The sequence below is a fragment of the Trichechus manatus genome, unplaced genomic scaffold (genome assembly GCF_000243295.1).
Source record: "Trichechus manatus latirostris isolate Lorelei unplaced genomic scaffold, TriManLat1.0 scaffold00157, whole genome shotgun sequence".
NCBI lineage: Eukaryota > Metazoa > Chordata > Mammalia > Sirenia > Trichechidae > Trichechus > Trichechus manatus.
The window spans coordinates 5076638-5096730 of NW_004444093.1; the positions used below are offsets into that span (position 1 = coordinate 5076638).

Below are 20093 nucleotides of genomic sequence, written 5' to 3' on the forward strand. Positions count from 1 at the left end.
CACCTGAAGTACAATAAAATATAAAAAAAAAGAAAAATAAATAAATAAATTTCTGTCTGTTAAAGCCAAAAAAAAAAAGAGTAGTGCAAACAGTGAACACTCATTCGGCTGCTAACGGGAAGGTTGGAGGTTTGAATCCACCCAGAGGTACCTCAGAAGAAAGGCCTGGCAATCTACTTCCCAAAAAGCAGCCATTGAAAACCCTATGGAGTGCAGTTCTACCCTGACACACATGGGGTTGCCATGAGTCTGAATCGACTCATTGGCAACTGGTTTGGTTTTTGGTTTTATACAAAAGGTCAGATTTTTATTGTCTTTGCAATCTCTTTCGCAACTGCCTGTGATACACATCACAGTTTGGTTTAATGCTGATTCAATAATGCAATGGTTTTCTTTCTCTTCTACTGTTGCAGAGAGGCTTTCTGGGTTGGTGGGAGAGTCTAAGTTTAATGATACCTTCCCCATGCCCTCCAGGATTGTGGTCCAGCATGGGGGAAGCAAGGGGTAGACGAGCCTGCGGGAGCACAGAGCACTGCTGTCATTGCAGTGCTCCAGGGACAGCCAGGACCTGGGGAGCTTGGGAAAGAAGTTTCCAGAGGAGGGAGGGTGAGCAGCAGAAAGCCCAAACCTGCAACAGCTCAGGGATGAGATGGTGAGACAGAAGAGTGTGGGGAGGCAAAGGGGCCAGGTCATGGGGCACCTAGAGCTGAGCGAGCCAGGGAAGGAAGATGTCTCTATACGAGGGGTGACGCGATTATCGGCATGTGCCTCGGAGATTGCTCTGGCTACTGTAAACGGGAAGTTGCAGCAGAGCTGGTTCTCAGTGTGCCCAGGAACCTAACATACTCAGGTCCTCGGGTGATGCAAATGGTGAACATGCTCGGCTGCTAACCCAGAGGCTAGAGGTTTGAATCCACCCACAGTCACCTCGAAAGAAAGGCCTGGTGATCGACTTACAAAAATTTAGCCATTGAAAACCCTATGGAGCACAATTCTACTCTGACACACATGGGGGTACCATCAGTTGGAGCTGACTCAACAGCAACTGGTTTTTAATATACTCAGCATTCACTGTTCACTAAGTTGAAATTAATTAATTTATTATTATTCATGTATTCAGAAGGAAAGTCTATAAAAAAGAAAATGTTAGAGAAGAAAACCTAAGGCCATGGCAGTCTTCTGCTCAGAGCCCCACTCCATGGCCCTCACTGACCTGGGCCCATCTCCCATCTAGCTCTACACGTCTCCAGCTCAGGGAGCGATGCCCTGACCATTAGGCTTAAAACTCCAGTTCCACACACTGCCCACCCCCGCTCTGCTTTATTTTTCTTGGCACTGTCTAACAAGCCACATTTGTTAAATATTTATATGCATTAGGTGTTATCTCCATCTCCCACCATTAGAAGGCAGATATTTTTGTCCATTTTATTCACTGCTGTATTCCTGGCACACAAATGGTGCTTGATATGTGTGTCGAGGGAAGGGATGGAAGAAAGGAAGGGCCTAAAAGGGGACTGAGAAAGCACACGTGGAACCAGGGCGGAGGGACTGGGGAGAGGAGCCTGGCAGCTGGGATGGGTGGGGAGAGGCTATCAGGGGCTCCCCAGTGCTTGCCGCTCACCTGGACAGGCAGCTGCATGGCCTCCTCTCTGTGAGCACCACGGGGCCTCGCCTCGCTCCAGGTGGGATATCACGTCTGGCTTGCAGACTGGAGGTCCTGCTCATGGGGAGAAAGCCAGCAGCTATTTGAGCTGCTGCTCGGCAGGCCCCAGACCCCAGCCACCACACTGCGAAATGAGAAGACATTGCAGGAGGGTCCCATGGGCAGGAGCCTGTGGATGCTGGGCAGGCACAGGGCCACCTCCAGCACTGTGCTTTGACACCAGCCTCCTGGGAGCAGAAGGCAGAGGCCTCTGGGCCCCAAAGTGCTTGGGGGGGACTGATGCAGACCCCAGGATGATGTATATGCTCTGAGGACCCCCGTTTACTGAAGCTGCCCTGCACCTCACTTGAGGGAGGCTGGGCTCCAAGTCCCCTCTGTCCCAACATCCTCCACCAGCAGGCCTCCCTCCCCCATGTTCCTTGCCCCCTGGGCCCAATTGTGGCCGCAGCACTTCTCACAGCACCCCTCTCCCACGCCAGGGTGCAGGCCGCTGCTGTGCTTCCCTGGGTGGGGGCGGTTCTGGCACATGTGGGCCCCCAAGGCAATGAGAGCCATGCCTCCCACATTTCGTGGTGCCCAGCACAGGGCAGCACTGAGGAGAGGCTCAGTAACATCTACTCCGCGGAAGAATGCCCGAGAGCTGGCTCCGAGCCCAGGGAGCCATCTTACCAAGGGCAAGAAGGTTCCGGTAGTTCTCCAGCATCACATCCCGGTACAGGGCCCTCTGGGGGGAGTCTAGCTGACCCCACTCCTCCTGGGTGAAGTCCACAGCCACATCCTTGAATGTAACCGATTCCTGAAATGACACGCACATGCTCGCTCACCCTGGAACCATCCCCTTGGGTGGCCTTGGGTATGATCCTTGTATGACCAGAGGGCAGTTCTGGAGAACGAGAAGCCATATCAGAGTGATCCACATATTTGCTAAGGGCCTTATGATGGAAGGGTTAACCTCGGTGACCTCCAGCCACCACCAATTCCTTGAAATGCTGAGTTGAGATGCATATGGGAAGTTGTGCTCTAGCGGCTGTCTGCAGCAAAGCCCTGACTTACAGACCCTGCCTGGGCCAGGGAACTGGGAATTGGTGAGCATCAAAATAAAATACAATAATATTAATTATAACCCACTGAATAAATCCATGCATCGCACTGATATAAATAAAAAGATGAATAAATGGGGACAAAAGAAAGCTCTTCCCTACAGTGGAATGACAACTAATAACCGTAGAAGGAATGATGGAAGCCGGATTGTCATTTGGCAACCATCATGGAAACTGCTAAGACCAACCAAAAAAAACCAAACCCATTGCCGTTGAGTTGATTCCAACTCATAGCGACCCTACAGGACAGAGTAGAACTGCCCCATAGGGTTTCCAAGGAGCGCCTGGTGGATTCGAACTGCAGACCTTTTGGTCAGCAGCTGTAGCACTTAACCACTGTGCCACCAGGGTTTCCACAGGGGGTGTGAAAACAGCAGGTGAGGAGGGATGAAGCTGGGGCAGTCAGTCTCAGAGTAGCTCCACACAAGACACTTGTCAAGTCCTGAGAAAAAAAGCAGCCTTAGGGTAGAGAAACCTAACGTCTATTATCTCTGCAGAAAAAAGAGCTAACCAGCAGGCCCAAGACAGAAGAGCCGTCTGCAAGGTCGGCCCTGGGCTGACATCCAGGAACTTGGATTTTGGGAGGGTTCACATCATTCCTGTGTTGGAAATGTTTGTAAATACCATGTAGTTTATGACGAACACTTGCTTTCCTTCTGGGAGTCTGGAATTTTGGTATGTGCTAGGCAGAGGGTGCCTATGTGACCAACCCCCAGTCAAAACCCTGGGCAGTCTCTAAGGAGCTTCCCTGGCAGACAACACTTCACACATGTTGGCACAGCTGGTAACTGGAAGAACTGAGTTCGTCCTAGGCAATGCTGCTGGGAGAGGGCTCTGGAAGCTTGTTCTGGTTTCTGCTGGGCTTCGCCCCAGGCACCTTTTCCTTATGCTGATTTTGCTTTGTGTCCTTTCACTGTCCTAAACTGTAGCCCTGAGTATGACTACGTGCTGAGTCCTGTGAGTCCTCCTGGTGAATCACTGACACTGGGGACAGCCTTAGGGACCAGATACAATCTAATCAAGTGCTACAAGTACACACCACCAGTAATGGGATAAGTCGGCACTGTGTGTCCCCCGACAGGATACAGTGACAAGATGCTGTGTTGTGAGCCATGTTGTCGTTACCTGCCATCGAGTCAGCTCCAACTCGTGGCAACCTTATGTAGAGAACAAAACATTGCCCAGTCCTACGCCATCTTTATGATCATTGGTATGTCTGTGTCCGTTGTGGCTCTTGTGTAGTGCCTTCCAACGGAGGGGGCTCATCTTCCAGCACGATATCAGACTACATTCTGTTGTGATCCATGATGTTAATTAGGTAATTTTCTAAAGCAGATTGCCAGGCTTTTCTTCCTAGTCTGTGTTAGTCTGGAAGCTCTGCTGAAACCTGTCCACCATGGGTAACCGTACTGGTATGTGAAATACTGGTGGCACAGCTTCCAGCATCACAGCAACATGCAAGCCACTACAGTACATGTGATGGGTGTGGGTTGAGAGCCATAACCTGGGTGTAATCATGAGGAAGCAGTACAGCAAACCTAACTGAGGGACATTCTATACAATGACTGCCCTGTAATTTGTCAAGGGCATGAAACTCGAGGAAAGACCAAGGGACTGTTACAGGCTGAAGGAGAGACAAAGACTCATGACCATGGGTTCAATGAAGAGTTTCTGGGTGAAAGTTACATGGTAGTTCTTTGTACTATTCTTTCAAATTTTTAAGTTTGAAAGTCTTGCCAAATATAATTATTTACAAAAATATAAAGGACAACTGTAAGTTATTGTTATAATGGAAACCATCATTGTTATAATGGAAACCATCATTACACTGTAAGGAAGGAAACCTTTTACTTACCAGCAAGTTCTGTCCCCGAGGAACCAAGAAAGGCCACTCACTGTCCTCAGCCTGAATCCTCCCACCCCTTCCCACCTCAGGACCACCTTGCTCCCTCTCTGCTCTCCCACGCTTAACTTGCTTCTGCCCCTCCGCCGACACCAATCACTGAGTGTGGGAGTTACTGCCCTCACCCACTCAGTCACTCCAGTTCCAAGTGTCAGGAAGGTCCTAAAATGACTCACACATGCTCCTCACAATCTTATTCTTTCACCCCTGTGCTCCTCCACAGCCTAGTACTCCCACCTCCTCCAGGTGCTCCAAGCTCCCACCTTAGAACCCGTGGCCACCCCAGATGGTCTCTATGCTTGTGATAGTTAAGGTTGTATGTCAACTTGGCTGGGCCATGATTCTCAGTGGTTTGGTAATCATATGATGATGTGATCACCTCCATGATGGGATCTGCTGTGAGTAGCCAATCAGTTGAAAGAGAGTTTCGTTGGTGGTGGGGCATGCATCAAATATAAGGGGACATTCTGGCAAGGCTCCTGAGCTTTTTGCTTGCACTGGATCCTTCATCCAGCTCCTGTTCATCTGACCTCCGATTCTTGGGACTTGAACTAGCAGCTTACCTGTGGTCTTGCCTACCAATCCTGGGATTAATCGATTTTCACAGCCTGTGAGCAAGAGCCCTGTTCTCTGACCTGCTGATCTTGGATTCGTCAGCCCCTATGGCTACGTGAATCAGGAGAAGCCTCTATTCTGACCCACAGACTTGGGATGTTCAGTCTCTACAACCACGTGAGCCATTTCCTTGATAAAAATCTCTCTCTATATATATATTTATATGCTTTACTGGTTTTGCTTCTGTAGAGAACACAGCCTAAGACAATGCTCTTCATGCTCCAACCCTGCCTCTGCTCCCCTCATTACCAGAAAACATGCTCTCCAGGCCCATCAGACCTCCTTTGACTCTTTAGAAGCTAGGTACAAGGGAGGAGCCAGTGGGCACTGACAGGAGTGAGGAAGACCCCCTTGGAGGACTCCGTGTATCTGCAGGGACTAGTCGGAATGAAGGAGAAACGGGGATGCAGCCACAGGCAGCAAGAGTGGGTGGGCTCATTCCTAAGCTGCTGCTGACCAATTGTTCTCTATTCAAAGACATGAGGGCCATAGGAACCTGACCTAAACTGCAGAGAGGGCATTAGGGTAGACGAAGAACTCAGAATCACTAAACCAAAGGAGGACGTTCTAGTTCACATCATGCAAGCATTTGTGGGGGAGTGACTGAATGGGACAGAGGTGTGGTGCCACACTCCTCAGGCCCATGTCAGCACAGTCAGGTGAGGGAGGGCAGGCCAGCCCACAAGGAGACTGTCAAGTCTGAGACAGGGCTTTGTTACACAACTGCCAGGAGCGTAACAGATGGCCAGGAAAAGTAGTGTGTACCACTCTGGGATTACAGAAGGTTTGGTTCTGCTTTTAGTTCTAAAGGTGGTTTACACTTTTAAATGGTTATCAGCCTCCACAAGAAACAGTAATACAATTAAACTACCCTTCATTCCACATGAAGTTAAGGATCAAAATGTGAAAAATTTGGGGGAAAAAATTTGTAAATCCTTGGATGGCATAGAGATTGTAAGCATGACAGGAAACCAGAAACCATTAAGAAGAAAATTTGGATTTGCTCCATGAAATGTGTGTGAATTCTCTGCATGGAGCTCTGGCAAATAATTAAGAAAAACAACAGAAAAAATGGTCATAGGAGCTAAACAGAATTCACGGACGTCTCGCAAAGCATATGAGGAAACAGTCTACTCACTAGAAATCCAGAAATGAAAAATAGTGAGACATCATTTCAGAGAGATAAAATGTTTAAAGTCTGAAGATACCAACTGCTGTTAAGTATGTGGGGCAACAGGAATGACCTTACACTGTTGGATAGGTGTCGGTGGGACATATGTTCTAAAAGGCAATTTTACTGAGAAGTTGAGCATTCTGGCTGTACAGAAGCGAGGATGGCGAGACTTTGGTTTACTTACTTAGGACACATCATCAGGAAAGACCAATCGCTATAAAAGAATATCATGCTTGGTAAACCAAAAGGTCAACAAAAACAAGGGAAGTCTGCCATGAGATGGACTGACATAATAGCTACAAAAATGGGCTCAAACATACCAAAGACTGGGAAGATGGCACAGGACCAGGCAACGTTTTGTTCTGTTATATATCAGGTCGTGATGAGTCGGAGCCAACTTAATAGCAACTAACAACAACAAGTGAAGCTGACAGTATGCATTCCCCATGTCTAGAAAGTCCGTTTCAAGTTCAGGCCCAGCCTAGAACTGCGAAAAAACTGGAAACAAGCTGAATGCCCATCAGTAGGGGATGAATATACAACAGAATACCATACAGCAATGAAACGAACAAGCTGGAGGTCAATGATCCACATGGGGAGTCTCCAAAGCACAATGGTGGGTAAGAGAGCAAGCTGAGGAAGCAAACACCCAGGATGATACTCTTCACAGATACAGTCTGAGCTACACCAAGTATTGTGTGGTCTCCGAGAGTGTCACATGTTCATCAGTCCCTGCACTGCAGTGGTTAAGTGCACAGGCTCAGAGCTGGATGGCCTCGTGGATTCCCACTCTTCATCTCACTTGCTATGTGAGCAGAGGCAGTGCGCTAACCAGGGACGGACTACCCAATAAGCAAGGTATGCATGGGCTTAGTTACTAATCTGCAGTGCACAATTTCACCTGGGTTTCACCAAGTCAGTGATTTTTAAAAAGGTTAAAAAAGGAAATCAAAACAAAAATAAGATAGCATCTTCTTTTTACCTATCAGAGTAACACAAAGTAGAACTTGGTGAGCCTGTGGTGGGGAAGCATTTTGGTGGGCATGTGAATGGTGATCACCTTCTGGGTATTAATACTACAGAAACCAAAGTACCTGCACATAATGAGGCAAATGCAAGGCTGGGCACTGCAGCACTGTTGTTACCAAAAACCAACACCCCAACAAACCATGATGTTAGAAGAATGGCTGACTAAATTATAGTACATACATATAGGCAGACGATAAAAAGTAATGCAGCTATCAAAAGGAAAACACTACACATTATGCTAAGTGAAAGAAGTCAGATATAAAACACCACATACTGACAACACAAAGACAAACACCCCAATCAAAAAATAGGCAAAGAGCCCCACATCGTCTGGCGGGCCACAGTGGATGATGTGCATCAGAGCAGCAGGAGGCACAGCTGTGGCCAGAGTGTGATGACGCCCACTTGGAGGAGAGGGTGTTTGGATTGTATTCTGCAGCAGGCAGGAAGGCCGGCAGGACAGAGAAAAGAAACGAGGGAGGGCCTGAGGGATAGAGGGACAGAGGAAGAGGGAAACAGCGAGCATGCGCTAGAGGAGTGAAGAAGCAGCACAGGATAAACTGGGTTTCTTGTTCTGTTTCCACCCATAATGGAGTGACAGGGGCCAGATTCACCCTCTTACCTAAACCACTAGTAAACTGGACAAAATATATGAAATAACGGTTTTCAACACCGGACAAGGGGCCGCTCAGGACAGTGATCTCTGAGAGGAGGAAAACAAAGTGAGCCCTCCAGCCACCCCAACCTTCCTACCTGGTAGCAATTTCCACACTGCAGCACAGGGAGTAGGGACTCAACAGGGTCCTGTGGTCTCGCTGAGTCAAGGAGCCAGAGACTGGAGTTTGGGGAGACCAAGGAGGCTAGAACTTGCAGGGCAGAATCCCAGAGCAGAGGGATCTGCACAGACAAAGAACTCTGGGGTCCCCTCAAGACTCTGACTGAGTACTGGTCTATGTGTACATGGGAGGAAACTACCCAATGCCAGGGGAAGAATCACCAGAGAGAAATAGCCAGAACAATCACTTAAACTCACACATGGCTGGGAATAGTTTGTGTTCCGACCAGCCAGAGTGGAAAGTCCTCCTAATTCACGGGGTATTGAGTCAAATCCCCCAAAGGGTATTGCTTCAGTATCAAGGCAAAATTAGCCCTAGACTAAATCTCTCTTTATTGATTTCTTTGGATCAGGCATTGCATTTGATTATCATGTCTCTTTAGCCTTTTATAGAACTAAAGAGTGCACCTCACATGACATGTTTTAAAGCTTTCTCTACCTTTACGTAATCAAATGATCTCTTTCAAGTAGGAGATTAACAGAATCGCAAAATCCTAAAAAGTCAAAGGAATTCCAATTCTCCAGATGTTTTCACTACACCACACTATCCTTATTAACTGCACCCTTCTAAATATCACCATGGAGGCGGGGCTGGTTTAGGTGGTGGAACAAAATGAGAGGCAGCGACCAAAGTCTTTCAAAGGAAGGATGAGGGCCCCGCCTTGCTGCTGTGCCTGTGCTTCCAGATTCTCTAAGCCTCTGGGTTCTGCCATGAAGGTCCCATGTGAGGGAAAAAGCACACAGAGATGTACCCCCTACCATCACTCTCACTGCGATACTGCAATGCAGCCCTTCCCTCAGCTGTTCTGCACCCCCTACTTGACTCCATCACAGTAAACTCCTCCAAAGGCCAACCTCCGCAAATATCCCCTGGGGCTGCACCAATCCCTGGCCAGCCTGTGGAGATGACTGAAGTGACCTCGTATGAACTGTCACATACTTCTTTCCGTTCCTCTGAAACCACTCCTCAGAGCACCCAGCACAGCACTAGGCTTATAGGTCCTGGGCAACTGACCCACCCATTGGGCCGAATCAGGCCGGAAGGGACCGTCCATCTCAAGAGCACACCTGGGGCCTCACCCTGACTCTTGGACCGGAGCTGTTCCCACTGCTCAGAGTTTCCCAAGGACTGGAGAGCAGGTCCCTGGATGGGGGTCCTAGGATGACTGAAGAGCCAGGGCAGGGGAAGGCATGTGCGAACACTCTTCATAAAGAACAAGAAGTTCAGAAGGAGGAAGAGATATCCACTCACCCCGCACCTGGCTTCCAGGAGACCATGACCCACCTTATCTTCTGGATTCTCTTTGAAGGGAGAAGCAGGGTCCTGAGAGGACAGAGCTGGAGAAGGAGAAATGAGTCAGGGGGGTTGGGGTGCTGTGGTGCTCACAGCCACCGGACACCTCGGCTGAGCTAAAGCCCATCCCACCCCTGGCACAGAAGGGGGTCAGAGAGGAGTCAGGAACTGTCCCAGGCAGGGTGGGGAGGCAGGGTAGGGGTGAGCCCCAATATCCAGCACAATGATACAGCATCAGAGATTCTGTCTGTCAGTGTCTCAGACATCCCAACAAATGAGGAAAAACATTGTCATTCCCCTCCTTCTGTCAGCATGCTTGAGACAATGGGAACAAATGGTTGTGCACAGTGAAGAAGCAGTAGGCCTGATTCTGCTGGGTGCTTCCGGGAAATTCGCCTGACCTCTCTGAGTGTGTCTCCTGAGGTGGAAATCCACACTCACCAAACCAAGCTGTACCTGTCTCCTCCAGCTTCGGGGCCGGGGCCTCCATGGTGCCCCTTGGCAGCGTCCCCGGGAGGGTGGGAAGCTCTGTAGCCTCCGACGACTCAGGGACAGCGGCCTGCAGGAGGGCCTCGCAGGGTTGCACCAGCGAACACACACTCCGACTCACATCTGTACAATCACACACGGAGCCCCCTCCTCTGTGCCTCAGTGGAGAGAAGGGATAGGCAGGCTGGAGAGGAACAAACGCATACCCACAACCCCAGACTGGGCTCACACACAATCACACACACTTTCCCATCACAGCGCTCCACAGGCTCCCACGCGCACGATCATACGCACCCACACACGGAAACCCTCCTCTATGCCTCTGCTGAGGGAGGGGTCAGGCAGGCGCGGCAAACACACACACGCACACACACACACCCAGACGTGGTTTACACACAATCGCACACGCCCGCCATCACACCCCGTCACGCACTCCTCGGGGCGACCCACGCCGCGAGGACCAGGGCCAGCCTCAGTCGTCAGGAGCCAGCGGGCGTGAAGTACGGCCAGCAGTCGGGCCCTGGGATGGACTGAGAGACCGGCCGACGGATGGATGGACACCACAGGCCTCCCACAAAGGACAGCGACCGCCACGAAGAAGCACCCGAGCGGCTGCCGCGAAACATGCGCCTGCGCGGAACGGACGCGAACTACAATTCCCGGAAGCCTTCGCGCCGCGCAGGCGTCGGATTCCATTTCCTAGAGAGCGTCCGTACCCAGAGAGGTGTGTGGCACAGCCTTCTGGGAAGTGTAGTTCCCGGGCCGGCAGCCTACCGGTCAGATCCCACTCCACGCCCAACCCACCCTCCTTATTGCAAAAGCAGTTGTTTATCTCCGGGGGAGTTGGGGCATGGGGGAGTGGTGGTGCTGCATCTCTCTGTCTCATTGCGAGGGAGCGTGTGTAGGGTGTAGGGAGCGTAGTGCCCAGAAACGTAGAATTGTCCTGTCAATTCGTCCATGTGCCTGGCTCACATCCACTTTTGCAGGAAAGGCTTAGGCCCCTTTCCCCTAGATACACTGGATATGGTGGGCTGGAACCTAGAAGGGTTTTCCTAGGTGCAACCAGGGCCCACGGGGAGGCGGCTTCAGAAGGGAGTGGGGAAAGCCCCTGTTCTCAGGCCAGATGGTCCTGATTGCGATGCTAGCCCAGCCTTGGCACCGTGCTTTAACAGAGTGTGAGGAACTTTTAAATTTTGAGGTGCTGGTAGGTCTAATTGGGAGAATTTCAGAACTAAAATTAAGCACTCTATTCTGAAATTAAACTGAGGGTTTTACTTCTACACTCCCGGTAACCGCTTGGCTTCAGCACCGTTTGAAAAGCAAAGCTCAGTCGTGTTTGTTACGTTGAGTGTTCCAGCAGATGGCCTTAGAAAAAGCTTCACTGAGTTGTTAAAATAAATTAGAGCCTATAGATAAACATGTTCTTTTAACTACCTTAAAAGAAGTTCCTCAGCAAGCGCCTAGGCATTATCCCTTTCTCTCAGCTAAAGCCAAACCAAAAAAACCAAACCCGTTGCTGTCGAGTCGATTCCAACTTATAGTGACCCTATAGGGCAGGGTAGAACTGCCCCTATAGGGTTTCCAAGGAGCAGCTGGTGGATTTGAGCTGCCAACCTTTTGGTTAGCAGCCTAACACTTAGCTACTGCACCACCAGGGCTCCCTTAGCTAAATAGTTTATTTACACTTTCCTAACTAATGGTCAGTTCTGTATCCAAGGATTCCAATTAAGTTGGCCCAGCTGTGACTATATCACTAAACTTTCATGTCGAAATTGTTTATACTTTTCATTTTAGAAATATTGCCTTAGGTAAATTGTAACAAGAATGAGAGATTTGTGTTAGACTAGAAACAGATGTTAAAAAAAAAAAAGTTTTACAGTTAATTGCCACCCTTGTAAATCTCACCTCATTTCCTGCCATTGCTTTGATGTGAAATTGTTATCTGTACTCACTTGTTAAAATATCTCTTTGTTTTGCCTGTAAGGCAGAGCATGCTGTTACAGCCAAAACTGAACGCAGGCTCTTCTGAGGTTCATTCCTTCAATAAATTTTGTTTTTAATATCAAATTAAGTGTTGATCCAGTGACTTCACTACGATAACAGTGATAATGCTAATAACAATAACAGCCAGTATTTATTGAGTACTGATGATGTGCCAAGCAGGTTTCCAAGGGCTTGACATGTATTATTGGGCAGAATGCTGTAACAGCCCAGGGAGGTTTGGTAACTATTAGTATCCCCTTTTTAGAAGTGAGAAAACTGGACTACAGAGAGGCTAGGTGACTTGTTCCAGGTCACACAGCCAGGAGGTGGTGGAGTCAGAGTTTGAATCCAGGCCTGAGTAACTCCAGAACCAAAGCTCATTACCAAGTTACGGAAGGACTGGCCTGGCAAAGGTGTAAGGGGAGGCTGAAACTGCCTACACCCTCCTCCCCCTATAGCGTGACCACAGGTTCAACTTTAGCCACTGTGCCCTGGCCTCCCCTGCTGTGGTAGCCAGTCTCCAGTATGACCCCAATAACTCTTGTCTCCTGATAGGCCTGATAGTCACACTTCTCACACTGAATAGGGTTGACCTGTGTAACCAAAGAATATTGTGGAAATGCTGATGTGTGGATGATGAACTAAGTCATAAAACATATTGCAGTTTCTGCCTTGCTTTACTTGGATCACTTGTTTTAGGGGAAGCCAACACCAAATCCTAAGAAGAGGTCTACATGGGAAGAAACTGAGGCCGCTTACCTACGGCCAGCACCAATTTGTGACCCACATGAGAGACTGATCTTGGATGTGAGTCTTCCAGCCCTGGCAGGCATCTTGACTGCAGCCTCGTGAGAGACCACAAATCAGAACAACACAGGATAGTCACACAAGGTGTTCGATCATAAATGTTTATTGTTGTTTTAAGCTACTAATTTGGGGAGTAATTTGTTGCACAGCAATAGATAACTAATGCAGATTTTAGTATTTGGAAATAGGGTGCTGTCATAACAAAAACTGAAATACGGGAGAAGTTTTGGAACCAGCAATGGGCAGAGCTAGAACACTTTGAGAAGAGTGTTAGTGAAAGTGTAAATAAATGCCTTAGAAGAAGGCTGTATTACTAGTTTTCCTTAAAACTAAAGGAAAGTATTTTGGGACATTGGAGAAAAGGGGCTCATTTTTACATAGTGGCAGAAAGTTTAGCAACACTGTTACCTGCAGTAATATGGAAATGTACCTAACAAACTGGGTGATCTAACTAAGGAGATTTCCAACAAGAGTATTAGAAGTCCTGCCTGGCTTCTTCTTGCTGGTTATAGTAAAATAGGAGAGGAAAGAAATACACTGAAGAAAGAGTATTAAATAAAAAACAGCCAGGAATTGCTGGGCTTGAAAAGTCCTGGCCTCTCCAGTTAGCAAATGATGCTAAAATTAAGAAATGGCCTTCAGGCAAAGATCAAATCTAGGGAACCATAAGGAAAACCTAACATAAAGATTAAATTGCATGAAAAGATGCTAAATATCATTAGCCATCAGAGAAATGCACAAAACTCCAATGAGATACCACTTCATACCACACTAGGATAGGTATGGGGGAGAAAAAGACTAATAATAATAAGTGTTAATGAGAATGTGGAGAAACTGGAACCTTCATGCACTGCTGCTGGAATGTAAAATGATGCAGCTGCTTTGGAAAACAGTCTGGCACTTCTGCAAATGGTTAAACATACTGCTTACTGTTACCATACGACACAGCTATTCCATTCCAAGAGAAATGAAAACATATGTCCACAAAAAAACTTGTACATGAATATTTACAGCAGTATACTTTATTATAGCCAAAAAGTAGACACAACCCAGTGACTATCCACTGATGAATGGATAAATAAAATATAGTATATCCATAATATAGAATACTAACTGCTAATAAAAAAGAATGAAATGTTGCTGCATGCTACAGCATGAATGAACCTTGAAAACATTATGCTAAGTGAAAGAAGCCAGTTACAAGAGAAGATGTATGGTTCCATTTATATGAAATGTCCAGAATAGGGAAAATTACAGAACAGAAAGTAGACTAGTGGTTTTCCAGGGTTGGTGGGATGGGGAGTTGGAGGATGATGTCTAAAGGAATAAAGTTTCTTTTTAGAGTGATGAAAATGTTCTAATATTGACTGTGGTCCTGTTGCACAACTTGTAAATCTGCTAATGACAATTGAATTGTACACTTTAAATGGATGAATTATACGATATGTGAATTAGATCTCAATAAAGTTGTTTTTTTTTTTAAAATGAAGTTGTAAAATTATTTGTTAAAACTTTAGAAAGATATAATGGTGCCTTAGAGAGCTATTCAAACCAAAGGGCTTATAAGAAGTTTAAGTGTGCTGACCTTTGGCCAATTCAACATAAGCTCAAAGAAAGAAGGGCTTATCTCAAAGATATTTGTGGGTATGGATTTTGTTTGATGACGTGTACCTCCCAAAAAAGATTCACAGGAGACCTGCACAGTTTATAACAGAATTGCATTATCAGAGATACCGCCAGCTTGCAATGAATGGGACAGAGACAGTACAAAAAGGAAAAGAGGCCTTCGGATTGCCAAACTTCTATGGGACAAGAAGCAGACTGAGAATTAATGCAGCTATAAACATGAGAACCTTTTATGGAAAAAGAAAGGTAAGTCAGATGGCAGATCCAAAAGCCACAAAATTATTCCCAGGCCTTGAGTCCTAATCAAGGAAATTCCAATTTACACTTGCTGAAAAAGAAAGAACGAAGGAGAATTGATGCATTTGAATTACGGTGTTGGCAAAGAATATTGAACATACCATGGACGGCCAGAAGAACAAACAAATCTGTCTTGGAAGAAGTACAGCCAGAATGCTCCTTAGAAACAAAGATCGCGAGACTTCAACTCATATACTTTGGATGTGTTGTCAGGAGGGACCAGTCCCTGGAGAAGGACATCATGCTTGGTAGAGAGTCAGCAAAAAAGACAAAGACCCTCAATGAGAGGGATTGACACAGTGACTGCAACAATGGGCTCAAACTGTGAGGATGGCACAGGACCAGGCAACGTTTTGTTCTGTTATGTATAAGGTCACTGTGACTAGGAACCAACTCAATAGCACCTAGAAACAACAACCATTCCTTTGTACCTTCCATATTTCCCCTTTTTGAACGAGACTGTCTATAGCAGTTATTAATATATGTTGAGTGTTTGTGGGTGGGAATGGGCAATAATTTGTCCCTTGGGTTCACAGGACTTCAGATTAAGAGGAACTACCCTGGAGGAGTGGTACTTAAGGAACTGAATACTTAGATGACAAGATTCTGAGTTTTGAGCAGATGGTGTAATAGCATGAGATTTTGGAGCGTCTTGGGAAAACAAGTGATTTTGCATGTGGGAGGGACTTAAATCATTGGGGACAGAGGTGGACTGTAGTAGCCAGCCTTCAAGATGGCCTCCAATGATTCTTGCCTCCTGATGTTCATGCCTTTGTATTGTTCCCTCCAACACTGAATAGGGCTGACCTGTATAACCAAAAAGATATTACAGATATGTTGGTGTATGTCATGGATTGAATTGTGTCCCCAAAAAATATCTATCAACTTGGCTGGGTCATGATTCCCAGTATGGTAGGATTGTATAATCTAATGTGATTTCCTTACGTGTTGTAAACTCTATCAGTATGATGAGGTTATATTGATGACGTCAATAAGATTGGATAGTGTCTTAAGTCAATCTCTTTTGAGATATAAAAGAGAGAAGTGAGCAGAGACACAGAGAAACCTCATACCATCAAGAAAGCAGTGCCAGGAGCAGAGCATGTCCTTTGGACCTGAGGTTCCTGCGCAGAGAAGCTCCCAGACCAAGGAAAGCCTGATGCATCACAAGGACCTTTCTCCAGAGCCAACAGAGAGAGAAAGCCTTCTCCTGGAGCTGATACCCTGAATTTGGACTTGTAGCCTACTGGACTGTAAGAGAATAAATTTCTCTTTGTTAAAGCCATCCACTTGTGGTATTTCTGTTAGAGCAGCACTAGATGACTAACACAGTGTGTGAATTCTGAAGGTAGATTATAAAAGATGTTTGGGTATGTGTGCTTCTGTGTGACAGTGTAAGCATGTCCCTATTTACAGGACAGTTTGTGGGCCTATATGGTGGCTGCTGTCTCACAGTTCTGGTTTGTGTTTGAGTGTGTGTTATTGTATGTGCATACACCTGTGTCCAATAACAGTGTGCCTACAGGTCTGGTCCACAAGTGACAATGTATGTGCCTCTAACTGTGACTGTATCTCAAGGTCTGCACGTGCATGCATTTGAGTATTTGTGACCTGAGTATGTCTTGTCTCACAGCTCTAGCCTTGTCTCACACTGTGTGTGTGAGTGTGTGTGTGCACGCATGGGCCTGCATGAGCCTATAAGCTTATAAGTCTGCAGGCCTGTGTGTGTGGCTGTTGACTGACAGATCTGGTCACTGTGTGGGTGTCTCCCAGGTGTGTGGTGTGTGTCCAGATGCCTGTGCCTGTCTGTGTGCACCTGATGGGTGAGTGTAGAGTTCAGATTGTGTGACCTCTGAGTGAGATGGATATTGCCCTAAGGGCACTTGCCCGCCTTACATGCTTGTAGTCCTGAAGGACCTGGCTGTGACCTATCCATTTCCCTGTGGTGCAATGAATTACTTAATGTGGCCCTTCTAGCCATGGTCTTTGTGACTCACACACATTGATTCAGTGGGACTGTGCAAATAAGGTATACGGAACCTGTGAGAGTTGGTGTTGTGCGTCAACTTGGCTAGGCCATGATTCCCAGTATTGTGTAGTTGTCCTCCATTTTATGTGTTATGTGTCCTGACCTCTACATGTTGATGAGGCAGGATTGCTGTGTGGGTGTCCTGAGTCGCAGCCTTGCAGGAGGGCATGACTGAAGTCCTACCCTTACTCAAGTATGGCCTTCCCTGGGGTGTGGCCTGCATATAATTTATATGTGTGGATGCCCTGGTGGGGCTCTCTCTCTCTGCCCTGCTCTGGCAATTGTTCCAAAGCTCTTTAGCTCCACTGATAAGTGCCTGGAGGCACCCCAATCTGCCAGTAAGCCTCCTTCACAAAGGCACTCAGCTCTCTCCTTCCATGGTCTCTCCAGTGCTGTCTCAGGCTCGTCTCTTGGTTCTCCTGCTGCCATTTCTCTGCTGCTGCCATTTCTCTGATGCTACTTTTCACCATCTGCGCTGTCACCAGTGTAACAGTTCTCCTCATTTCCTTCTGAGTCCTTTCCTGAATTGCCTGAGTCCATAATTCCAACAGTCTCTTCAAGGCAATAGTCTAGGATTTTGCTATTAGGTGTTTTAAAACTCTTCCAGCCTCTTTCCATCCACAGTTTTAAAACCACTTCCACATTTTAGGTATCTGTTAGAACAGCACCCCACTCTTGGTACCAAATTCTGTCTTAGTTATCTAGTGCTGGTATAACAGAAATACCATAAGTGGTAGGCTTTAACAAAGACAAATTTATTCTCTCACAGTCTAGTAAACTAGAAGTCCAAAATTAGGGCACAAGCTCCAGGAGAGGGTTCTCTCTCTGTCGACTCTGGAGGGAGGCCTTGTCATCAATCTTGCCTTGGTCTAGGAGTTTCTCCTCGCAGGAACCCTGGGTCCAAAGGACAAGCTCTGCTCCAGCCCTGGTTTCTTGGTTGTATGAGGTCCCCTTATCTTTCTGCTAGCTTCTGTCTTTTATATTTCAAAAGAGATTGGCTTAAGACACAACCTAATTTTGTAGATTGAGCCCTGCCTCATTAACATAACTGCCTCTAATCCTGCCTCGTTAACATCGTGGAGGTAGGATTTACAGCACATAGGAAAATCACATCAGATGACAAAATGGTAGACAATCACACAATAATGTTAATCATGGCCTAGCCAAGTTGACTTATTTTTGGGGACACAATTCAATCGATGACACCACCTATCCCCACTTCCTCCACAGCTTGGGGGAAAATAGTCCTGTGCTGAGTGTCCATATCAAAAGAGTTCTGGAGTTCCAGGAGGGAGCTGCATCTGTGGCTTCTTCTGAGACCAACCCAGCTAGGGGCAGGAGCTTGGGTACTAGACCTAAGAGGGGTTAGGCACCCATGGTCTTGATAGGTGGATGCTGCTCCCCTCCCTGGTTGCCCTGTTCTGTCAGAGGCCGCCCACCCTCTCCACACCCCCAAACTGCGACTGGTGCAAAAGGTCAGGGCAGCTCCACATGGTGATCACGGGAAAGCCACTGCAGCAGAGCCCAGCTTGTAGCCAGAGCCAGGCCTGGGGGGCAAAGACGTCTGCTCCAGGAGGAGGCTGTCACCTCTTCTTGTCCATCTGCACACTCAATCACTTGATGAGGTGAAACATTGCTTTCCCCACTTCACTGACTAAACCCAGGTTGGCCCACACTGAGTGGCTGGGCCCAAGGCCCCAGGTGGGAAGGGGCAGCTTCAGCTGTCAAGAAGGAGCCAGGCATGCCTGTGCTGTCCTGGGGCAGGAGGGACACATCATAAAAAACTTTCGGCTCAGACTCTCACTTTACGGACCAAGGAACGAGTTAAGTTGAATGAGTATGGCAAGAACCATATTTTTTCCTTCATCACAGCCCCTTCCTAGTCATGGCCAGGCTGGAATGGTTAGGGGAAGGTAGGTCTCCAACTACAAGCCTTGCTTTCCCCTCCTGCTCCTCCACAAATTCTGTGGAGCTGTGTGAACAGATCTTTAGGAAACCCTTCTATAAGGCACCAACTTAAATCTTTCTGCAGACTTAACAAAAGGTTTGACCATCACACCTTGGCTTCATCTTGACCGTGTAATCATGCATTCCTGACAGCACCTGTGTTAGACCTGAGGCCCTTTGTTCCTTTGAGAACTCCTTCCTGGCTGGAAAAGCTGTCCAGACCCTTTACATTTCCTCCCAATTCTACCTGAAAGCAGAATAACTCCTGCCTTAACCACACTTCAGGTGGCTTATAAAAACAGAAATTTATTTTCTCACAGTTCTGGAGGCCAGGAGTCCAAATCAGGGTATTGGCCATCCTTCTGAGAGATCTGAGAGAGAAACTGTTCTATGCCTCTCTCCTAGCTTCTGGTAGCTCCAGGCATTCCTCAGCATGCAGCTGTGGCACCACCTGGGGTTCTTCCTCCCTGTCTCTGTGTCTCTTCTCCTCTTTTATAAGGAAACCACTCTTATTGGGTTAGGACTCACTCTACTGTAGTATGGACTTATGTTAACCTAACTGATAAACATCTTCAAAGACCCTGTTTCCAAACAAGGTCATTGTGATAGTGAAAGTTATGTGTTGACTTGTTTGGGTCATGATTCTCAGCAGTTTGGCAGTTATGATGTAGTTTAGTAGTCATATAATAATGTGATCACCACCATGATGGGACCTACTGTGAGTAGCCAATCAGGTGAAAGGCAGTTTCCTTGGGGAGTGGCCTATATCCAATATAGGTAGACTTTCTGGCAAGGCTCACAGGCTTTCGCTTGCTCTGGATCCTGCAGCTGGCTCCTGTTCATCCGACCACTGGTTCCTGGGACTGGAGCGAGCTGCTGAACTGCTGATCTTGGGTTCGTCAGCCCCTGCAGTTACCTGAGTCAAGTGAAGCCTCCAGCCTGACCCACAGACTTGGGAGTTTCCAGCCTCTAAAACCACGTGAGCCATTCCTTGACATAAATCTCTCTCTATATATATATATATAGACACTTCACTGGTTTTGCTTCTCTAGAGAACCCAGCCTAAGACATTCATATTTACAGGTACTTGGGGTTAGGTCTTCAACATGTCTTCTTGGGGACACAATTCTATGCGTAAGAGCCCTTTTTTCACTTCATCTCTCTCTCTCCTCTTATTTTATTGTAGGTAGATAGAAAGAGCCTTGTGGCACCTTCAAAACTGCCTGTAAATCTCCTTAGCCAGATTCATTAGCTTATTAGGTACATTGTCTGTTTTTCGTTTTACCACAGATGAGAAAGATG

General features: G+C 47.1%; 1 protein-coding gene across 4 annotated transcripts in view; it reads right to left on the reverse strand.

The window, feature by feature from the left end:
- ZNF74 (zinc finger protein 74) overlaps window positions 1-10593 on the reverse strand; it is an 18208-nt gene extending 7615 nt beyond the window's left edge. The window contains exons 1-4 of one of the 4 annotated variants that reach the window (XM_023740537.1): window positions 10070-10593; window positions 9605-9657; window positions 2333-2459; window positions 1622-1717 (exon numbers count right to left, since the gene is read on the reverse strand). In XM_023740537.1, the coding sequence (XP_023596305.1) occupies window positions 1622-1717; window positions 2333-2459; window positions 9605-9657; window positions 10070-10103 (310 nt within the window). In that variant the 5' untranslated portion in view covers window positions 10104-10593. Of the gene's footprint in view, window positions 1-1621; window positions 1718-2332; window positions 2460-9571; window positions 9658-10054 lie in introns of all 4 variants that reach the window. The other 3 variants (XM_004386217.2, XM_023740536.1, XM_023740535.1) reach the window with 3 other exon arrangements.
- Window positions 10594-20093: the final 9500 nt, after the last annotated feature.